At 41.3% G+C, this 18,859-nt stretch overlaps 1 protein-coding gene and 1 long non-coding RNA gene across 6 annotated transcripts; one reads left to right on the top strand and one right to left on the bottom strand.

Moving 5' to 3' along the window:
- Nucleotides 1–410: 410 nt before the first annotated feature.
- Nucleotides 411–15,561, top strand: mmp23bb (matrix metallopeptidase 23bb). 5 transcript variants are annotated; one of them, XR_003841409.1, is made up of 10 exons: nt 411–633; nt 753–840; nt 1,944–2,068; nt 4,214–4,356; nt 4,435–4,602; nt 5,380–5,544; nt 6,176–6,286; nt 7,502–7,628; nt 8,621–9,067; nt 13,432–13,569. XR_003841409.1 is itself a non-coding variant. In XM_029517546.1 (9 exons), the coding sequence occupies exons 2-9, from the start codon at nt 799–801 to the stop codon at nt 13,622–13,624; spliced, it is 1,071 nt and encodes a 356-aa protein (XP_029373406.1). In that variant the 5' UTR covers nt 411–633; nt 753–798; the 3' UTR covers nt 13,625–15,561. The 5 variants fall into 5 exon arrangements, 4 of the variants coding, with proteins under 4 accessions (XP_029373406.1, XP_029373405.1, XP_029373407.1 ...); XM_029517546.1 differs by lacking the exon at nt 8,621–9,067 and having other exon boundaries at nt 4,214–4,353; nt 13,432–15,561; XM_029517545.1 differs by lacking the exon at nt 8,621–9,067 and having other exon boundaries at nt 13,432–15,561.
- Nucleotides 15,562–17,063: 1,502 nt separating this feature from the next.
- Nucleotides 17,064–18,376, bottom strand: LOC115053406 (uncharacterized). The gene is made up of 3 exons (XR_003841442.1): nt 18,341–18,376; nt 17,962–18,087; nt 17,064–17,659 (listed from the first exon to the last, which is right to left on the bottom strand). It is a non-coding gene; the product is annotated as an uncharacterized LOC115053406 (long non-coding RNA).
- Nucleotides 18,377–18,859: the final 483 nt, after the last annotated feature.

The following is an 18,859-nucleotide window of genomic DNA, read 5'->3' as shown; positions in this document are numbered from 1 at the left end:
AGGGTCTGCAGCAGGAGTGGCTGTTTTGACAGATGTTTGGCAAATGCGACACATCTGGACTGCTGCTGTGGGGAAAACACCTCAGGGTGTTCCTACCTGTGGCCCTAAATATCGGGGAGCCTCAGAGGTATCCAGAAACAACAGCAAAAAACAGATCTAAATGTTAGCTGCTGTGGTCCAGAGACACATCTCATCGCAGAGTTTGAGCAGAATACATGTTTGACTATTCCATGTGGATCATCAGTGACAAAGAACGGGAACATTCAGTAATTGCAGTAAAAGGGTTAAAGTTCACATTTATCCCGAATGTGTAAACGGACACCGTACGCGCACCTGACCCCGCCTCTCAGGACCAGCCCCACTGCTGCAGCGAGCGCACTGTCCGGGAAGTTCCCTCAGTTTGTTCTTGGGCCGAGCAGGAGACATTGGTTCCAGAGCCGGATTGGCCCAGGTTATCCGGTCCTCAGACACGGGGAGAGGGGCAGAGAGAGACCTGAAGAGCAGCCCGGACACGAGTGGGACTGATTCGTGACGGTTCGGTACTAGTCTGGTTCGGGTCTCCTTTTTTCTTTTTTTTTTTCTTTTTTTTTTTTCGCTAAGAGCAGGACGCGTTTTTTTTGCTTTTTGCTCCCGGTAGGTTCTCTGGTTCAAGGGAAACCTGATACTCCAATTTTTCTTTGGAGGTGATCTTTTTTTCTTATGACGTCAGTTGAACATGTTGATCATTGATTGATTAATTGGTTGTTTGGCAGACGGGTCATGTGCCGCACGGTCTGATCCCTGAATCCAGTTCTCATAATGGAGGCGCTTCAGCTGCTTTTGGTGTTGGTGATGATGAAGGTGAGTTAACCAGTCAATTGATTGGTTTGTTAAATGATCGGTTCTTTATTGAAGGTCTGAATGCCACCCTGAAACCAAGAGTCTCAGCTGAGACTCTGATAATCGTTCACTGATCATAAACCTGCTCATGGTCACGTTTAATCAAACTGATGATCACTAAATGAAATAATCAGATTAATCTAAACTATTGAAATAAACAGCTGCACACAAGGTTTGACAGCTTAATATGGGAGGCCTCCGGTTCACTGTGAAGTGTTCTAGTTATCTGTTCATGGCCCCTGGCTCTCAATGAGGGTTCCCAAGCCTGTCTGCTGGTCCTTCTGATGACTCTGTGGGTCCAGAACACCAGGTCCTGGGCCACTTATACCTGTTGATGTTTCCTGTTGATGTGTCAACAGGAAACGACATCATCACATTTTCACGCTGAAAATGAATGACATTGCCACAAAGATTTGTTTTGCTATCTGTTTGCTTTTGCAGTGTTTGCTGTGTTATTTGCGTTTATTGTATACGTTGTGTGTTTATTGTGCATTTGATGTTTTGTGTATTGAGTTTGTGTTGTGTGAATTGTCAGTATTTGTCGTGTATTTGATTTTCTTGTGCGTATTTGTGATGTTGTCTCTGTCAGACTCAAAACATTTGGAAAAAGTCACCATGTTGAAGTCAGATATTGAGACAGAAAGGTGGACTTTGAGTTTCTTCAGGTCAATTTTTTTCTCTGGGTTGGTTAAGGGTTCACATTAACAGAACAAAACCAGGAGAAGAGCATGTTGGAAAAGGAGGGGGGGACTGTGTCCTGTTAGAAATCAAGTTTAGACTACAGTTCACATATGGATGACAGATGTTTCATGAGTTTTACATGTGTATGGAATCAGTTTGCTGCTACGTCTACACACATCTACAATAAGACTGAACAAATGCAAAGAGGACACTAAGTGCTGAGACAGGAGGGACCTGCTGAAACCTGAACTCTGACTCTGCACCTCTACAGACTGTCTGGGGTTCCCTGCTTTAGCTTGGTCATAGCATCCCCTGGTGGACGTCAGAGAAAATGTAGCTCGAATAAGGCGGTAGGTTAATGCTTCTATTTGTATTGTTTATAGATGTCAGGCAGCAACAGAGTGAGGGTCACTCCTCCTGACAGCCTGCAGCCAGGAGCAATGAGGAACAAACGCTATGCCATCAACCCACTGGGACACAAATGGACTCATCATAATATTACATACAGGTGAGGACATAGGTGAAGCACGGTAGCATACTCAGTAGCTTTCTGCAGTGGCTTCAGTCAGTCAAACATACAGTGTCAGTGGTGGAGGAAGGACTGAGCTCTACGACATGATCAGATCAAATCTATTTATATAGGGTTACTTGAATTACACATTGACATAGAGTAGGTCTAGACCAAACTCTTTATAGAGTTATTTAATGAGACCCAACAAATCCCTCCATTAGCAAGCACTGGGTAACAGTTGAGGGAAAGACATCCTTTAAGAGACAGAAATCTCAAAGTGGGCGGAGCATCTGCTTCAACTAGTTGGGTTGAGAGAATGAGGAAGGCAAGGGAGAGACAGGGATGGAAGGTGTTATGGAGGGATATAGAGAAAAGAACAGGATGAAAGAACACAGTGGGAAAAGCAAGAATAACGTACAGATAATATAAAATATATAAAGAGGACTTAGAACTGATACCAATAAAAGTGCATTAGTAAATAGCAGTTATTAAGAATAACAGAAGAAGTAATAGTTGTGATAAATATGCCATTAAAACACTAACATTATGCATCCTTTCAAAAGAAAAGTCCTGCATTCCAAACTCCAGAAGCATTAAATAGCAAATGTGCAGATTATTCCAAATCTATCCTTTATCTTTTATGAATTGGTGGTTCAAATTGAGCAATCTATTTCATTCATAGGTGTTGATGCATTTAATTAGCACAACCTACAACTATGAAGTCAAATGGGTTTTCAGACTCATGTCGCTGTGCGACTGACAAGTAACATACGAAGAAAAACAAACAGGATAGCAAGCCATTATTTAACAACAATAGAAACATAAGGTAAAATAAAACAGTAGTGTTCAGTATCCCCTCCTCCTGCTCTCATTCTCTCCCTATTCTACCCAACTTTGTCTCTCTCTCTCTCTCTTTCTCTCTCTCTCTCTCTCTCTCTTTCTTTCTTTCTTTCTTTCTCTCTTTCTTTCTTTCTCTCTTTCTCTCTCTTTCTTTCTCTCTCTCTCGGGTAGAATGACGCCTGTGATAAGGATCCACCCCAGGGTAAGAGTCCACTCCAGGGCTTGTCGTGAGCTGTTACCTTCATATCTATAATACTCATATATCAGTGGAGTACAAGTCTCAGCATGATAATGTCATATGTGTGATACCAGTGTGATGTCATCAGACTGAGCAGTTCCTCAGTACATGTTATGTCTGCCCCCATAAGCGGCTCGTGTTTGTATGTGCAGGTGTGTGGTTGTTTGTGTGTTTCCCTGTGTGTCAGGTTTTGTCTGTGTTGGAGGTGGGGATCCCTGTTACCTATCACTTATCACTGGTCTTTGCCTCTCTCTACCTGTCTCTCCCTGACTGGTGCAGCAGGATCATTGGGCCACCAAATCAGCATCTGCCACCTGTATGAAGCCTGTGCCATCCTGCCATTCCTGGCAGTTGACTAGCAACTCGCCACCGAAGCTTGTTTTTCTGTTGTATTGTTGGACTATTGGGTGATTATGAAATTGTGTGTATGCAACCACTACTAGGTTTATTATCACTAAACCTATCCCTTCAGCTAGGGATTTAAATAAGAATCCCTAGCTGAAGGCTTGGGTGATTCACTTGGGTGATAGGTTTAGGGCTTCTTCTTTTGGTTAAATATTGTATATGATAGTGATAATGGTGAGGATTTTTGTTGGTTGTCCCTTTGTTTTTTCCATTCCGAAGTATAGCTCCAGTTTAGAGTCTATTTTGGTTTCCCTTGGTTTGTTATTTTGAAGTAAGCACCCACCTTTTTGTTTATAGTGTTGCCACACTGCTTTTCATTTGTATAAAGAAAAAGAATAATTAATTTCAATTAAAACTTTGATTTAGCAAATACATCTGGTTTAGTTGTGTGCTTGTCATTTCCCCTTTTGAGCCACAAATAGAGGCCGTAACAGTACATGAGAGGTGTACTTTTTTGTAAGTGGAGGAAATCTCCATTCCACCATTGGCCACATCACATGAACCACATCTCCCAATATGGACCAGTGTGGCACTTGGCCAACATGTCTGCTGAGGCCTGCTCAAAGAATGAGGTTCTTTCAGTCTGAGTTGTGTATGCAAGGTTCTTCAGCTTAACCAATCAAAAAGTGTTCCCTCAGCCCTCTCTGTCTTCAACTCAGGATCACCAAGTTCCCCAACACTCTGAATATGGAGGACACCAGGAAAGCCATCAACATTGCTTTTACCAAGTGGAGTGACGTATCGCCTTTGACCTTCACCGAGGTTATCGACAACAACACCACTGTTGACATCACCATCGGTAGTGAGTGGGAAAAGGGACGACGTGTTTTTGGTTCTGACTGCATAGTCACTGATTGTTCATACTGTTTGTGTGTCTTAGGTTTCTACACTTTTAACCACACAGACTGCTGGTGGTCTCCACTCCACCCGTGTTTTGATGGTCTTAATGGTGAGCTGGCTCATGCCTTCTTGCCACCGCGAGGGGAAATCCACTTTGACAACCACGAATTCTGGATCCTCGGAAAGTCCAGGTTCAGCTGGAAACAAGGTACTCCAACTTGTACACTGAGAGCAGTGCTACAGACCGCAGTGTAACAGAAACGGTTCTACAGGCAGTGGCGCTAAAGACAGCAGTACGAAAGGTGGCCGTGCTACAGAAAGCAATGTTGCAGATAGCTATTTTGTATACAGCAGATGTACAGACATAGAACAGGGTGTAGTTTTAGTTATATTACTGGGAATCAGATGTGATGTAAGTCTAACCACCATAGAAGGAGGCAGGTGACATCTAAATCACAAAAATATGAAACATTTTTGTCATAAAACTGACGTCCAAAAGAACAAGGCACAATGAGGTGAAGAAAGCCTTTTTTTTTTAATTGTACTGGAAGAGACTGGATCAAACTTTAGGCTCTGAAGCTAGAGGTCAGTGGTTCGCATGATGTTGTATGATGTTTCCTGCCCCTGGACAGGTCCACAGGCATGCTTATCAAGGTCTCTTCTAGGATAATGTCAGGATGACTCAATCCGTAAATCCAAATCAAATCCAATTTCTGGGGTGGTCTGATCAGGGCCCAGAACAGAATCCCGAGATTGTGTCTGAGCTGAAGCAGCTCTCTACCAACTTATTATTATTATTATTATTATTATTATTATTATTATTATTATTTGAGCCAAAGCAGCTTAAATTAGTTGTTGAATCAAGGTTTACACCAGCGAGCATGAAGGTTTAGCTCACAGTTCAGCTTGTCTATTTGGATGCACAGGAGGATAATTGTGGTCTACTCTTTGTGGTCATGTGGCTTAACTCAGTGTGGTTTTGCAGGAGTGTGGCTGAATGACCTCGTCCAGGTTGCAGCTCATGAGATTGGCCATGCTCTGGGCCTGTGGCACTCCAGGGATCCACAGGCTCTGATGCATCCCAATGCCACATACACAGGACAGAGGAACATCGCTCAGGATGACATTTGGGGCATCCAGAGACTCTACGGTAACACTGAACCAGTGTTGTCCAGATACTGAACCAGTTCCTCCTTGTTTTCTGAGCCTCTTTCCCTCATTTTGACAACTGTGTCTGCAATCTATTTCATACAAAGAGATAGGCTGGACAAGAACTGGTCTGTTGTGGTTCATTTTCCATCAATCTTCTGCAAGGGGTATAAGACTTTGTGTAATTCTTTCACAATAAAACATGTTTATACATAATTTTCATTACATTCAAACAAGTAATCAATAGAGGGACCTTCCATCCTGGGGTTCTGTTAACATCAATGAATTTACATTTCCAATTCATCAGATCTTCATCAACACAAACATCCTCATCCTCTTTGTACAAAATAAAACAAATGCAACTTTTGGTTCAACTTATTAAAACTGTTGGCTGCACAGGTGAAAGTAAGTGTACATTTATTCAAGTGTTGTAGTTAAGGAGACATTTAGGAGTATTTATCTGACACCTGAAGTGACTTCAGTTTTCACCAACAACCTGCAATTACTTTTAGCAAAAAAAAAATATATGAAGAGATGGCAACCCGAACCTGCTGCGTCATTAAAACATTATTAATAATACTGAAATTTTGCTGTTAATAAATCAGCCTAATGGCTCTTTCTGGTCTTTGCAGGTTGCCTGGATAAAAAGCGAGTCTGTGATCCCTGGGCTCGACTTGGCTTTTGTGAATGGAGGAAGAACTTCATGAAGAAAAATTGTCCTCAGCGCTGTGACCTCTGCTACGGTGGGTCTAGATCATTATTCTGACCCCTTGAGAACTTATCTTCAATGCTGTGTCCGAGTTCAGTGTCTTATCCTTCAGAGGCAAAGTTTTAGGACTGATTGCATCACAGTACAATTACACTGTCCCATTTCATAGGCATCATCCAATGCACCCCTCTCTATCTCTCTTTACTCCCTCCCTGTGTCAGTCTGTCCCTCTCTCCCCATGCATATACACAATATTACACTAACTTTGTCTCTCCTGCCCCTGTCCTGAATCATCTCTGCTCCATAGCCCTGCTCAATGCCTGCTGCTGCAAGAGTTACCTTTAGTTATCATTACATATTACTACTTATTTCCCCTTGTTACCTCTGCTAAAAACCCAATTTTCACCTACTGCTAGCTGTTAGCTAATGCACATTCAGTGTTACCAGGTTTCAAACAAAATATACTATTTATATCTGTATGTTTTGTTAGCATTTTTTATGTCATCTTCTCTCCTGCTGCTCTTGTTTTTTCTCCATCTCTGTCCACCCCACTCAACACTGCCTTTCCTCTTCACACCCTCACATACCCTCTGCCTTTCTCAACCCAAACAGATGGCTCTGCCCTCCCTGGGCCTGGTTCTATCTGATGTTTCTTCTTCTTAAAGGAATTTTCTCCTTTGCCACTGTTGTCAAGTTCTTGCTCTTGGAAGGATAAGTTGGGTCTCTTTAACAACTCCATAATGAGTTGGGTGTAAACCTGCTCTATATGTAAAGTGCCTTGATGTAACTGTTATGATTTGGCACTGTTTCAATAAATGAGATGGGATTCTATTTCCAAATCAGTTCCAGTTTTTCTCAGAAAACAAAGACCCATGGTTTTTGTTAATGATACAACTATTAGTTTAAGGACCTTAAAACCTCAGGTTATTGTTAAAAAAAGAAAAGAGCTTTTGAGGTTACTAGGAAAAGCAGCCAATATTTGGGACAAAGAGGTTAGGGTGACAAAAGTTAATGACACAAAGCAAAAACCATTCATAGATCACTGTCTCATTCTGTCTTGGTTGGTTACGAACAACCTGACCAGAAGGATTCAGAACCTGAATTGTGATAAAGCCTAAATGTGGGGTTGGTACTGAATAACTCTGCTGCTGCAGCTGGACAACAGGAACCTGATCCTCTCTGAGGGTTGACTGTTTGTCGAACCATCCCTGGTATGAAAATCATTTCCTGTTTCTGGTTCCTGCCATAGAGCCTCTCGAAGAAGTAGCCACACCAACACCGCCTCCAGCCAACATCAAGATCAAGATGGTTCCACGGGGAAAGGTGGTGGGTTTCCGCTGTGGAATCAAAAATTCCCGCTCTCCGCCCAAAGTCAGGTCAGCTAATCAATAATTAACTTGAGATATTTTCATCCTCATCTTACAGTTACTGGTGCTTACTCAGTCCTATTCACAGAGTCTTTATAACTCTGGGTCTGTGAAGTGAAGCCAATACTTAAGAACCTTAAACATGTATTCTACCTAATAATCATTCATTCATTCATTCATTCATTCATCTTCAAATGCTTATCTGTTTCTGGGTCGCGGGGAGTGCTTGAGCCAATCCCAGCTCACACTGGTGAGCGTGGAGTCACCCTGCATTCCATCACAGAGCCAACACACAGACAAAAAACCACTCACCAGTACAATAAACACAAAACAAGATCAAAATGTATGCCAATAAAGTATATTAATCAGTAGAGTGGTATGATACTTACATATGTACAAATGTCAGGACATTCAACTGTTCAGTATGGAACAGATCAATCTACAAAGGTTTGACATAATGTAAGGCGATGCAAACACAGAAAGATAGCTATTAAGGGACTTTGTTAAAATTACTGACCTACTTCAGCCTGACAACACTTCCCCACTGCCTTCCTGACTGGGTGTTCCGCCATGATTAAATCACATGACTCACAAGAACTCAAATTAGCTCTAACAGTCAGTATGATAAATAAAACTCCTAGTTTTACTGGAGTTACAGTGTCTCCCCTCTAAATCCATGCATGTCCCTCTGCATGGGATGGTTTACACAACGTGAACTTGAGGGACTGCACTAACTGGGTCTGCAGTGGTTACATTTAAAACTTCTGTGTATGCATTTGCCAAAAGATTTGCACTACCAAAAATAAATGAATTACCAAACTTGGTATACTGTAATCTGTCAGGTTCTCTGCGATCATGAGTTGAGCGTCTTAACGTATTATTGGACTTACCACTATCGTGGGACTGGTCAGAGTCTGTGGTAGGTTTGGATTGTGGACTCTCTGACTGTTCAGGGGCTTCTTCAAATGTTTGTTCAGCGAATCTCTCTCCTTCTTCCACAGGTTGCTTTCCCGGCTCTTTAGGTAAGTTATTTCCAGGTAAGTTGTCCCCGGGTAAGACCTCTCCAGGTAAGTTTGTCTGCGGGGCTTGGGGCACAGAGCATTGGGGAACACTGGCTGTGGGTATAGATATATAGATCTTGCATTTTTTGAAGCGAGTTGGTAGCTTTGCTCAAGCCTGGAGTGAAGATTTTCAACATATTAGGAATGTGTTTTTGATCAATTTTCTCTCAATGGCAACCCAAATACCAAGTCCACAGGTAATTGGGGCACACGACCAGACATTAACTTGTACGGTGTGAACCCGATGACTTCATTTCAAGTACAGTTGTATGCGTGAACAAGTGGCTTCACATACTCTTTACACTGTGTTTTTTGTTTTGGTTCCAGTGTACCAAGCATTCCCAGCAGCGTTCGATTTAATCTTTCGATGGGATTCCGCTGAGGATGGTAAGAGGTTGTTTGTGTCTTCTCAATACCTGCTAGGTCACAAAGTTCCTTAATCAACTTGGATTAGAAATCAGTTCCCTGGTCGGTGTGGATGCGTTCAGGGATGCCATAACTCACTACATAGTCCTCCCACAAACACTTGGCAATTATGTGAGCTTTCTGCTTGGGGGTTGGAATCGCCAGTGCAAACTTTGAAGTGGTCTGTAAGGAGAAGTACGTCTTTAGTGTTACTTTGATCCGGTTCAATCGACAGGAAGTCTATACAGATCTACTCCAGGGGACAAGTTGTGGTGATGTTGACTAATGGTGCAGCTCACTCTGGTAAGGTTTTTCTCCTCACACACTGTTTCACAGGTCTTTATTTTGGTTTAAACATCAGTTGCCATCTGGGGCCAGAAAAATCTTGAATGAACAAGGTCAAGCGTTTGGTCAATCCCCATGTCATTATGAAGGCTGGTTATGACCCTTGACCTTAGCTCCTCTGGTAAAACAAGTTGAAGTATTTTATCACCATCCTGTCTCCTCCTGTACAAAATGTCGTCTCGCAACTCAAGGCGGTTCAGCTCTCTTAGTACCAATGCAAGTGCAGGGAGCTCTTGTCTGACAGTTGGAGGAACTTTGTCTCCAGTTTCCAGCTGATGGATGCTGCGATCATTTCTCTGCTTTTCTCGCAAGTCAGACTTAGACAAGGAGGTGATGACAGATAACCCATGATCGGACTCATTACTGTAGATGGACGGGATGGCATCAGCAGTAATAGCCATTGACTCCACCAGAGTGATTTGTGCTTGGCTTGGATTTAGGTGGTTGCTGGATCGGACCAAAGCACCATGACACATAGCATCGACATCTGGAGAAAGCACACTACTTTGGCCCACAAGATGTTGCTCTGAAGTTGCAGATGAAATCGGTGTCTTTCTGGGAGTGCTGGTTGTCAAGGTAATGTTCATGGGGTCTTCGGGACAAAGCGTCTGCATCAGTGTTTTGTTTACCAGTTCCATACTGCAGTGTGAACAAGTAGGTGGATAAGGCAGTAAGCCATCGATGACTGGTAGCATCAAGCTTCGCAGACGTTAAAATGTATGCGAGTAGATTGCTGTCAGTTATTACTGTAAAGTTTGAACCGTGAAGATAATCATGGAATTTCTCGCTTACACTCCACTTTAATGCCAGAAACTCCAACTTGTGTGCTGGATAGCGAGAGTCACTCTGAGACAAGCCCCGGCTGGCATAAGTGATTACAGAGTTGTCCTTCCTGCTCCTGATACAAGGCTGCTCCCAAGCCAGTGGTGGACTCTTTGGGGTTGGCATAACCAAGAACTGGGGCAGAGGTAAGTTTGTTGATCAGAGTGTCAAAAGCAAATTGGCATTCCTGTGTCTAACAGTCACAAAAGGTTTGTTTTGGATCTTGATACTGGGTTTTATAGGGACGCTTTCCATGTGTGGGACCATATCCACGGGTAAGATCATTCAGGAGTTTCACTAGGGCTGCATAATGCTTTATGAAACAGCGGTAGTAGTCACAGAATCCTAAGAATGATTTCAGTTCTTTAAATGTCTTTGGAATTGGCCAGGTTTTAAGGGCACTGATCTTATCTGGATCAGTTTCAACTCCTCCTTCTGAAACAACATGACCAAGGTATCTGACTGAGGATTGGAAAAACTTGCATTTTTCGAGAGATAACTTGGGACCATATTCTTTCAAGTGGTTCAACATTCATTCATGCTCCTCCAGGCTGTCTGAGAAGACTGAGATCATCCAAGAAGACAAGGACTTCTTTCAGGTTTACGTCGCCCATACGCTTCTCCATCAACCTTTGAAAGGTGCTGGGTGCATTTGTTATGCCTTGCGGCATTCGGTTGAACTCCCAAAACCCGAGTGGCATCACAAAAGCAGTTTTGGGCTTGTCATCTTCATTAATTGCAATCTGATAATACCCTCAACTTAAGGTCAAGAACAGAGCACCACTTCAAACCAGTCAATGCAGAAAACATTTCTTCCAGATTTGGAAGGGCATACGCATCCTTGACTGATTGTTGGTTCAACTTCCTGTAGTCTATGCATAAGCAAATACCACCATTTTTCTTTCGCACAACGACAATTGCTGATGAGAAGGGAGATTCTGACTCTCTGATGACTCCAGCTGTCAGCAACTCGTGAAGATGTTGTTGGACAGCATCAAAATCATTAGGATGTATTGGACGGGCACAATGTTTAAAAGGAGTTTCATCATGGAGTTGAATGTTGTGTTTGACTTTACTTGTACAGCCAAAGTTGAGGTCATGGTGTGAAAAGAATTCAGGGAGATCAAGGAGCTGATTGGTTATGCGCTCTTTCCATTCTGGTGGAAGGTTGGACTCAAAGTTGAAATTTAGTTCAACCTTTGATTCTTTTGGAGCAGCAGCTTTCACACATTGCTGAGAGATGACAGCTTAACATATTCCAAGTTGCTATCACAGTGAGCGGTGGAATGTAGACGTCTTGTTCTGTGTGGTTAGTGAGCACAACTGGAACTTTGTATGGAGAATGAGATGGGAGAGTTATTAAAGAAGTCTTAACAACCAGCAGGTAATGAGGACTGTGGGTGTTCAACAATCGCCCAACTGCCAGAAGTTTTGACATTGCAGCTTGGTGTGGTCATCCTCCCCACACTGGAAGCAGTAGCAGGGTTTTGGTGCAGTTGAAAGAGGTTTTGCAGGGGATTTACTGAACTTGGCTGACTTGGATCGTTGATGGGAATTACTGGCATAAGAGGACTGACTTGAGTAATGCTGTTTCTTTTTAGATGAAGCAGTCATGGCAGTAAGCTGCTTCTGCATGTCAGCCATTTGCTTGGCCAGCTGTTGAGTGAGAGTGCTCAGGGCAGTTCACTGCAACTTTCTGTCTAGTTGCACCAAGGTGTTGTTTCATTCTTATAACTTTTGAAGCTTTGCGATCTTCCTCGGTTCGAAGAAGCAGTAACAACTGGAAATTATCCCAACACCCTCTGCAGGTACCCATAAATTTTGCAAACAATTCATCTCCGTCTTGCACTGTGCCATAGGCTGAGTCAAGTTACTGTAAATAGATGTCAGGGAGAGTATCTGGACTTAAATGTTTGATCATATCTGCAGCTGGGGGCAAGAGACATTCCAAAACTTTCCTTGAACGCTGCATATCAGACACAGCAGAATCCTTCATTATCAGGTCCACACTGGGACGCCAGGTATTAAAGTCTGTTTCATGTGGGAGTCGAGGACTGCCTGAGAAAACACACAATTTTTGAGGAGAAAGAGAGTGGATTGCATGATCCTCACTTTTAACAATATGCTCAACAACATATCTTTGGACATCTGGGGGGTTGAGTTCATTAAGAGAGAGAGAGAGGAAAGAGATGGTCGTGCTTGAGACTAAACTGCTGAATTGGTAACAGGAGGAACTTGAGTTGGTTGTAGCAGAGGGACTGCTTCTATCAGTGACACTGGTTCAGGTGAGTCTATAATGGGTGAGACTTGAGGTTGCAGTTAAACTATAGTGTCACCAATCTAAGCCATCATACCCTTTAGGACATGTGCAAAGTCTTTACCTGTTGTTTAGCCAATGATCGAAGATCTGCAAGGTAAATCTGACTGTTTTAGGTACCCACATCACTTGCGTAACAATCAGGCAGTACAGATAGTGTGTATTTAAATGCACCACCTGAAGCAATAAACGTATACAGCAATAGTGGCTGGAGTGCAGCCACCACAGCGCTAGTCCCAAACTCAACGATAGGATAACCGTAAAAATCTGTATCTTCATCATCTACTGTAAAGGTTCTACTGATCTGTACTGTTTCAGAAAGTCTAGCACCTCCTCATCAGCCTCAGTGTTAGTGAAATTATCAACCAAAACAGCATGTGAAATTACAACTTGCAGCTTTTCGAATACTTCCATTGTAAGTAACAACTGTTTATTAAACTCCTGGCTAGCTCGCCACTAAATATTGTAGCACTTACTCCAAATTATAAATAGATTTAGGCTAGAGGTTATAACTCAGGTAAGTATTAGCAACATGGATTAGTTTTGGAAGACTGTCTCTGTCCTGCAATGGACTGGCGACGTTTCCAGGGTCTACCCCGCCCTTGCCTGGAGTGAGCTGGGATTGGCTCCAGCACCTCCTGTGACCTGCAAAAGGAAAAGCTGTAGAAGATGGATGGATGGACAAACAACTGATGGGTGATGTTGTAGCGGGTTGACACTTGGTCTTATTATTGTGAGTATTAAATGTGTTATAAGACAAGGACTTAATGAGCTAATCAGTAAGTGTGGAAGCCTTCTGCCCAACATCCAAAGATATGCAAAACTCTGATGTTCATCTCCATGTTCATCTTCTTTTCTGCAGCTGGTTCAAAGATGGCGAGCAGATCCTAAAATCCATTCCCGGTTACATTGTCATGAAGGACAGAGACCTTCGCATCGTTGCCAATGAATTCAATGAGGGTATTTATACCTGTCGCATCCATCGACGAGGAGACATTGTATCTGCCAACTCCTGGGCCATCCGACTGAAACCAGAGCTACCGTCCAACAGCTGAGAATGCCAACACACGGACAAAACAACAGCAATTTTAGAGTGGGCCACACTCTGAAAGGACACAATTTTGCATTTGGACTGTTCTCTAAAATGAACTTCAAAGACTCCATTAAAGCGCTCTAGGGGCAGATGATTAACATTTGGCAGTTCTGTGATCCTGGTGAGACCAAATTCTCAACAAAGATATTAATGTAATCACTGCAGCATCATCACTTCAAAAAGTAACAATATGTGGAATTTGCTCAACAATGATGATGTCACATACTCATAATCCATTCCTTTATTGTCTCCACAAGTTATCATATCTTTGTAATATTGATGACGGTATATCAGGCCCTCCTAATCCTGCATGTCACAGCGTATCATTCTATGCATGAGGAGATGTCCCTCTTGTTGTGGCATGTCATTATTTTGCATTAGCATTTCAGATTGTCCTAATAATCACCTGAGTTGAATATCAAATCCTTATAATCCTGCGGGGCACCATGAAGTCCTTACGCTGTGCTGTTCTGGTCATGATTCATGTCTTCCCTCCTTCTCTGTGAAGAGTTATGTGCCTGTAATCCTGTAGAACAGTTTATATCTTTCATCCTTGCCGCATGATGTCAAACACCAATGTCCCTATCATCATCTCGACAGAATCAATCGCATAACTGCCTGAAAGCATGTCATTTACACATCCTGAAAAGCCTCAGGTAGTCACCTGGTTAAGCATAGTGCAAAGGAAAAAATGTCTCAATAGAGCACTAAGTTTTATTTAGTGTCAGTGTCAAACTGCTTAGCAGGAGAAGACTGTGAACCTTCACTGAATGAATAAGACTCCATCTTGTGAAGCAGCATCTGTGCTGACATCATACTTATTTACATCAACCACATTTAAATCGGAACAGACTCAGATGAGAATTTGATCTGATACATCTTATTCCTGTCTCCTTGTCATACCTTGATGGACTGTTTGAACAACTTTGTTACGGCCATTTTCATAAATCTGTACTGGTTCATATATTCACAGAGGTAACAAAGTGTTACGTTTTATTCGCAAGATGGATTCTAGAAAGCACTCAGGTGATAACTTAACATGTTCAGATAAAGATGAGCCAATTGCATTGTTTGTAGTACTTTATCATCTTAAACTGAAGTCAAAATTGTACCAGTATATCTGAGAAACTCAGAATGTCATTGAAGTTTATTTTTTAGAATTAAATCAAAAAAGGGAAACTTTCATATATTCAAAGCTCAAGAAAATCAAAAATCCAATAACTAAAAATATCAGAATATACATTTGGAGTTTGGTTAAATGACAGCTCATACAGTATAAATACCACGGATCTCGGCATCTGCTTTTTGCTGACTGGACAGTTGAAATTTGAAAACTGACTGTTGGCAGCTTTGTCCAAGACATTCACAAAAAGCTGAGGGGAAGGAAAAAAGTGGACAAGCAGCAGGGACAAATGCAGCCTGCAGAAAATCATCAAACAAAGTTTTCTCAGTGGGTGATAATTTGGGATCATGTGATCTGTTGTTGTTGGTCCCTGCACTGTTGACATCACTCCTAAAGGAACTCCTAAACGAAAACTTAAATAATGAACACACTGTTAACATGTCTGTGCTGTAAATACTTTTTGATTTATCTTAGGAAAGCAGAAATTTAAAATTTTGTATTAATTAACATAAAAAAGAACTTCCTCACAATGCTCTCATTTGGTGAGATGAACCAGTTTACCAGTCCCTTTATATCAAGAGCTGGATAATAACATGACTACCTTACATACTAGAAGTTAATTAGCTGTAACCACGTTTCCCTGATCACTGTGTGTTGATACTGTAAAAAAACATTTGTTAAAATGTGGCATTGACCATCTTTCATAGATTTGTCCCGTGCTTGACTTGTTTTTCATTCCATCCTTTACTTGTCTTCAATAAAAAATCCTGACAGCTGGTTTTTCGTTTTCAATATTCCAGGAATGAGGCACATAGAAATATGGGCACAGCAGACATTGCAGGAACATGGAGTAGCGATGATTCACCGCCAGCAGGATAAGGACAGGGAGAGAGAGGAGACGAACTGGGAGAACAAATAACTTTGGGGAAATTAAATTCATTTAATGAAACATCACAATTTCAATGTGCAGCTAATATTTTAATATCAATTGATCACAGTTAAAACTGTCTTGTTAACAAAGACAGAATCACCATCAAAACATAAGAAAGTGTTCAGATCCATGTGACCACACACATTTCTGACTTGATGTAAAATTCCTCCAACATTATGTGCCACATATTTTTGAATATTGCCTCTGTTGGATAAACAAACAATAGATCAGCTGCACCACAATGGAGGCCCAACTGTGAGGGAATCTGATGCATTGATGTAAGTGATACAAACTGCTTCTATTGAAACTAGCTGAAACTAGACGTAAAACAGGTGACACCGGACTGAAATCCGCAGATGCTGGACTGAAACCAGCTGATACTGAAGCAAATGATGGTGCATGATTTATGTTGATCGCAGGTTTTGGTTTAGACCTGGTCTTAATAAACACTGTGATATACTTGAGTCGGTTTTCAGTTGTAGAAAGCAGTAAATATAAGTATTATGTTTGCTTTTATTACAGCTGATAGTAAAACTATTTAAACTGGAACGTTGCATCACCTTTTGTTTTTGTCTAAGACAACTGAAGTCAGGGTTAGAATCTGACTCTGTTCCTTTCATGATAATCTAAATCTACACTACACTACTAATACAAATTCAGTCACAAAATAATGATAATTTCCCCAGATTGTCCCATGAAACTGTAGCTCATCAATGCAACCTGATTAAAAGATGTAATTTCAAGTTTTTATCATGTATTAGTGGTAGCTTTCATTTTGTGGAAATTGTGGCTGCTATATTTGCAACAAACCTTCTGTAATTTCAAGTGTAAAAACAAATGACACCTTGTCTTCGAAATAAACAGATTTTAAGGATAAAGTTCTAAAGCAGCTAACATCTCTACACTTTAAAAGGGAAATTGATATAAAACACACATATACTGTGTGACTTCTATCGATTTCAATAAATGAACAGGGTATAAGAAAACAAAATCAGAAAGATAAAAAAATATGAAAAAACATGAAACGGGAGACTGGGAATGAAATAGCAGGAGTCAGACATGTCATGTCTGTAAAATCCTGCACACAGATGGGAATAAAGGTTGTCTAGTTTTAACCCTGTCTGACCCTGCTTTTTTCTGTCTGGTTACATCCTGATTTTGATCATCGTGGCTCTGTACACACAGGCACATAAAATTCAGTTCATCTGCCTCATGAAAAAGACTGGACACAAAGTGACTGCAGCAACACAAACAAATTCGAAGAGACATTTTATTCAATTCCCATTCAATGACACGCTAGGGTCTGCAGAGATATGGGTTAAAAAAGACAAACATGAAGTGGGATGAGGGTTTTATTTGGTCAGGAACATTTATACATAGTGACCCTTATTATGAAGACAGTCATTTTATTAAATATTCTAGCATAAAAACATCCAGAGACCTGGAAACAGATAAGCAGTTGAAGATAAATGAATGATTGAATGCACATTAGGAGTCTGGGTCAAACCCCCCCCCGGGTTATTGGTCTTGGCCACCCTATTGGCCACCTCTGGGAAAACGTCACAGCTGTCAATGACATGCTACATGCGGGACGAACCTTTCTGTACTGGTGCAGCATTTCCAGCTGAACATTTAAGCTATATGCCACACATCTTAAATGTTGGTTAAGTGTTGTGCACAGTTCACCAAGAAGAACAGGATTTGAGTGGCTGTTTCGTTATATCAAAGGGGAGATTGCCAACATTTTTAGTAACATTAGTCCCATGATTATATCTAAGTTATATCTAAAGTTTAGAGCCTCCAGCGTGCTCAGTAGGAGGGAAAACATTGCAAACAGCATTAGCTGACTTTTTCTACATTGTGAAAAACATCCTTCCAATCATAGGCGGAAATTCGGAGGACAAGCGGATCATCTCCCCACCTCCAGTAAAGCGTTCCCTCTCCTAGAATAATTTGAGGCACAATTAATAATTTTTTAACAATTTAGTAGCATTTATTGAAAGCACAATGTGAGAGGTTCTCATTATAATGATAATCATTATAAATAATCATTAATCATTATAATAATAATAATGAGCACCGCAGTAATGTGCTTTTTAAATCTTTATTCGCTATATAGCTTATTTAAATCTTTAAAGATTTAGTCTCCCCCTCCCATTCCTAGTAATGGTTGAGTCCACCCCACACTCTTTCCAACGAGCGGAGGTAGCAGCCGCAGGAAGTGTGGCTGGAGCCTTCTACTCACACGGTGCATGGCGCATGTGTGCCCACGCAGATGTAACTGTTGTTTAACCTGGAATCTCTTTCTGCGTTGTGTTGCGTGAATTATGGACCGACACTCTCTTCAGCTTTACACCGGACTTTATTGCGTCTGTGTGCAGCATGAAAACGCACTGGTCAGTCACGTAGGCACAGTAATGCGGCACAGCTCTATAGAAAAGTCAGCTTAGCTGAGGAGCTAAGAATGCTAACTTTAACACTCACAAAATTTTACTAATATGGCACATTAAAGTGAGTGCAATGCAGTTGCCGTTTTCATACATCTAGTCAGACATAGTATTATGTTTCATTGAATTATGCTATTTTAGCAGATTTAATATAACGCTGTGCTTCGTGTAACCTACCGTGGGAACAATCCTCTCTTAATGGCACTGTGCTGACGTCACAGTTAGTATTTATGTGCTGAGGAGAGACCCACCAGTGAGGTTTCACAAACTAAAATGTGATTGTTTGTGATTGTGACAAGTGGAATCAAACACAAAACTCAGTTACACAGACATAGTTGCATAAGTTAGAACACACATCCAAAAGCCACCAAAAGCGCCAGTTACAGGTTATCTGCAATATTTCCCCTGCATTGTTCAAAAGCCTACTCAATTACGAGTGCTGTTAAGCTAAGCTAAAGCTACAGATAGTGGTAGTCAGAGAGAGAGAAAAGAGAGGGAGAGGACAGGACAAGAACAGTAATATTTATTTTTGTCATTCTAAAGGATCTGGATATAAATGTCAGAATCAGATTTTACTGACATTTTAGATTTATTTACAGGGATGTTTTATTCAGGTTTATGAATTGTTTTGTCTCCAAAGAAAGTAGCCTGTTTCTATTTGAATTTGATATTTTGTCCAAGATTTGTGAGTTAATT

This window comes from Echeneis naucrates, chromosome 13 (genome assembly GCF_900963305.1).
Source record: "Echeneis naucrates chromosome 13, fEcheNa1.1, whole genome shotgun sequence".
Classification (NCBI taxonomy): domain Eukaryota; kingdom Metazoa; phylum Chordata; class Actinopteri; order Carangiformes; family Echeneidae; genus Echeneis; species Echeneis naucrates.
This window is presented reverse-complemented; position numbering and strand designations above follow the sequence as displayed.

Excerpts from the sequence above, each read along its gene's own strand:
- mmp23bb (XM_029517545.1), top strand. The coding sequence starts at position 799 with ATGGAGGCGCTTCAGCTGCTTTTGGTGTTGGTGATGATGAAG. Across the intron at positions 2,069-4,213 it reads CATCATAATATTACATACAG|GATCACCAAGTTCCCCAACA; the intron begins GTGAGGACATAG and ends TCTTCAACTCAG. Across the intron at positions 7,629-13,431 it reads CGCTCTCCGCCCAAAGTCAG|CTGGTTCAAAGATGGCGAGC; the intron begins GTCAGCTAATCA and ends TCTTTTCTGCAG.